Genomic DNA, 3,628 nt, shown 5'->3' with positions numbered 1-3,628 from the left:
TCATATGTCTACTCCTCTCCACCACCACCATCATACTCTCCTTCTCCAATGGCCGAATACAAATCTCCTCCCCCACCTTCATACTATTAAAAAAATTTTATATAACTCATAAATAAGATACCAGTTCTCATATGATGTCCTATCTTTCTTATTCTTCTTGTGCCTAGTCCGTTTTAATCATTCAAGGTTTGGATGAATTCTTTGGCTATTGAAATATCATTTAAATTAATGTGTTTTTTCTTTTTTGATATGGGCAAGGGTTGCCTTTAATCCATTTATGTAAGTCTGTTGCAATTCTATATTTTGTGTTCTCAACATGGATATCTATGATATCCTCTGCCATTATTATAAGATATGTATTGCGTATAATAATTTCACAGATTAATAAAGCTACTTCAAATTTGTTAATTAACCGTGATATCTTTATAATAGTTATGTGTTTTCTACAACTTTCAGTTAACAGATAAGAATTTAGATAATCGAATACTATCTTTGTTTTAGCAAAATAAGGTCTTGATATATTAAAAAAGTTTGAAAACTCGTACAAGCAAACAGACCTAAACTTAATACAAAAAAAAAAGCAAATAGACATGACTACCTTCAACTTATAGAACATGCAAAACCACAACTAAATGTTTCAACTAAAGTATATCTGGCCCTTTACAAAATTGCATTTATTAAATATTAGTTGTACCTGCGATTTGACATAGAAACACTGACCATGTAATCAACTATTGAGCAAAAGTGTATTCATGCTATTAGAGATTCATTTGTTCCACTAGGCTCAAAATCTTTGATCCTTATGACTCCCACAAATAAGCTACAAGGACATGGTGGTTGTGGAGAAACTTCATGGGATGATGGTGTTTTCTACTCTATAAGAAAAGAAAGTAGGACAAACCCAAAATAATATACGAGTGCGCAAGTTTGTGAAAATAGATGTTTTGTTTTATATTAGGGTTCGTTTCCTCTTGGCAACAGCACCTTATTATATAGGATCCGATTGGTGACTCCGTCTAAACAAAGCGGTTAAAAAATTTTGAGTGGTTGTAGCTGAGGTAATTAGAAAAAGGCGATTAGAGATAGCGGTTGGAAAAGATGGTTTTATAACAGAAAACGGTTGAAAATTTAGCTTGATTGATAGCATTACACCGGTTGAATGGTGTAAAAATATAAAATTATCTGATTCTTTTGTCAACTAACAAAAATACATGCAAAGCTATTATTATTTTTTTTGCAGGGAAGAAGCATATAACAATTTAGATTTTCATTTTTTAAACAAAAAAAATCTATTATGATAAAGTTTTTTGATAAATTTGAAATGCATAACCGTTTTTTTTTGTCTTTTATCCTTGGACATGAATACAAGCACTAATTTTTTTAAAAAAATTAAACATAACAAATTTTAGGTTTTTTTAAAATATCAGTGATGATAAGTCTTTTTAATAATTATAAAATGCATAATTATTGTTTCATAATTTTTTTTTTTGTTTTATCGAGTGAATTGTATTGAATGAAATAACAAAAAAAACAACACACATATACATAAAAAACAAATAATTTTATTAGTTTATTATTAAAATTAATATCAAACCATAAATTTTATTATTAAAAAAAAATTCAGGCTACAACCGCTCGTTTGCTCCAAATGCCCATTTTTTCACAGTTTGGAACCGTCCGAAAATTGACCTCCAACCGCCCGAATCTTCTTTCAACCGTCCGTTTCGCTGATTACAACCATGGTTTTAAACGCTTTCTCTAACCGACGTTGCTGATTGGTAACATTTTTTCAACCGTCCATGCCAACCGCCCGTAAAATGCAACCAATCAGACCCATAATTTTTTTTTTCTCTCTCTCCTTTGCTCTTTTAAATATGTGTTCTAGATAATAGTTTTTATTTTGTAAGATATAATATCATATACAAAAATAAAACTATAAGGACAAATAATATGATTCAGAGACATTTATAATTTATAAAAGCTTAAAAAAAAATGAATGAAACGTTCAAAGAAGATATATTTAGATAGCCAGAATTCGAAATTCCTTGATTTTATTTAAAAATTTACATATTCTGTATTTGTTATTATTCAATAGTAGTTAAATTCTATATATTAAAAAAATCCTAGTCAAATTATTATGTGTGGCGTTTACAAGCCATAGTTTCGCTGACTTTTCAAGACAAGAATTTCGTCGGAGTATTTTCTATCGGAGAAGATGTCTTTTCTAAAATTATTGGTAATCATGTGAATTATATAGTTCTGCTATGCATCTATCAGTCAACGAATGCCTGCAACTTTATGTAGTATGATAAACTCGATGATGAATGAAATCTAGTTACAAGAACATTCATCTGTTCATCCTAAAAGTTACCGGACAATGTTAGTATCAATCAAAGAAGTAATCGAGAACAACGTTAGTAAGTTGGTTTCAATCATAGAGAACCACTGGGAATTTAGAAATAGGAGCATCGAATATCTGAAACTGGTTACAGGTAAAAAAATTTCCACTAGTACTCTCCCACCAAAAAGAATAATAAAAAACAAAAGAAGAACAAGAAAACAAATTAATTAGGTCGTTGACAAAATAATTGAACAATGATATGCATCTTTCTTCACGAACTTGAGAATAGAAAAAAAGAAAGTTGGTCGTTGACATTTGATGCACGTTCTTGCACGTTTTGCGGTAGTTTGGCACATACAAGCTTCCACGATTAAAGAAGCAAGCAAAACAAATAGAAGGGAAGACAAATGGTAAAACCATAAGCTATATATAAAGGCATGCACAAGTAATGTATAATCAGAAAACAAAACAAAAAAAGAAGAAGAACAAAACCAACGCATTAAGGCGTTGAAGCAGCAATCAAAATACAAATGACATCTTCTCCCGGGATGGGGCGTTCAGCCCATCTCGTTTATGCTCTTGGTTTTGTTATCATGGCAACAATGGTTGCTGCTTCTTATGAGCCCTACACGTATAGCTCTCCACCACCACCAGTATACAGCTCTCCTGCACCAAAGGTTGATTACATGTCTCCACCACCTCCTTATGTATACAGTTCTCCACCACCTCCACCTTATTATTCGCCATCTCCTAAGGTAGACTATAAGTCTCCACCACCCCCATACGTTTACAGTTCTCCACCACCACCGTACTATTCACCTTCTCCAAAGGTGGACTACAAATCTCCACCACCTCCTTATGTCTACAGTTCCCCACCACCACCTCCTTACGTCTACAACTCTCCACCACCACCACCATACTACTCACCTTCTCCAAAGGTGGACTACAAATCTCCACCACCCCCTTATGTTTACAGCTCCCCACCACCACCCCCATACGTCTACAATTCTCCACCACCACCGCCATACTACTCACCTTCTCCCAAGGTAGACTATAAGTCTCCACCACCTCCTTACGTCTACAGTTCTCCACCACCACCATACTATTCACCTTCTCCAAAGCCCGCATACAAGTCTCCACCACCTCCATACGTTTATAATTCTCCACCACCACCATACTACTCACCTTCCCCTAAGGTTGAATACAAATCTCCACCACCTCCTTACGTCTACAGCTCAACCCCACCACCATACTACTCACCTTCCATTTTCCCCCAAAAGTTTTAAA

The 3,628-nt window shown here is 34.0% G+C and overlaps 1 protein-coding gene across 1 annotated transcript; it reads left to right on the top strand.

Moving 5' to 3' along the window:
- Positions 1-3: 3 nt before the first annotated feature.
- LOC112084013 (extensin-2) lies at positions 4-3,627 on the top strand (the record flags this gene model as incomplete). Its single annotated transcript, XM_024152258.1, has 2 exons — positions 4-74; positions 2,964-3,627. Coding segments are annotated over 2 exons (735 nt in total), but the record flags the coding sequence as incomplete, so codon positions are not given.
- Position 3,628: the final 1 nt, after the last annotated feature.

The sequence above is a fragment of the Eutrema salsugineum genome, unplaced genomic scaffold (genome assembly GCF_000478725.1).
Source record: "Eutrema salsugineum unplaced genomic scaffold, Eutsalg1_0 scaffold_5, whole genome shotgun sequence".
Lineage (NCBI taxonomy): Eukaryota > Viridiplantae > Streptophyta > Magnoliopsida > Brassicales > Brassicaceae > Eutrema > Eutrema salsugineum.
The sequence above is the reverse complement of the archived record's forward strand: the minus strand, read 5'-3'. Positions and strand labels throughout refer to the sequence as shown.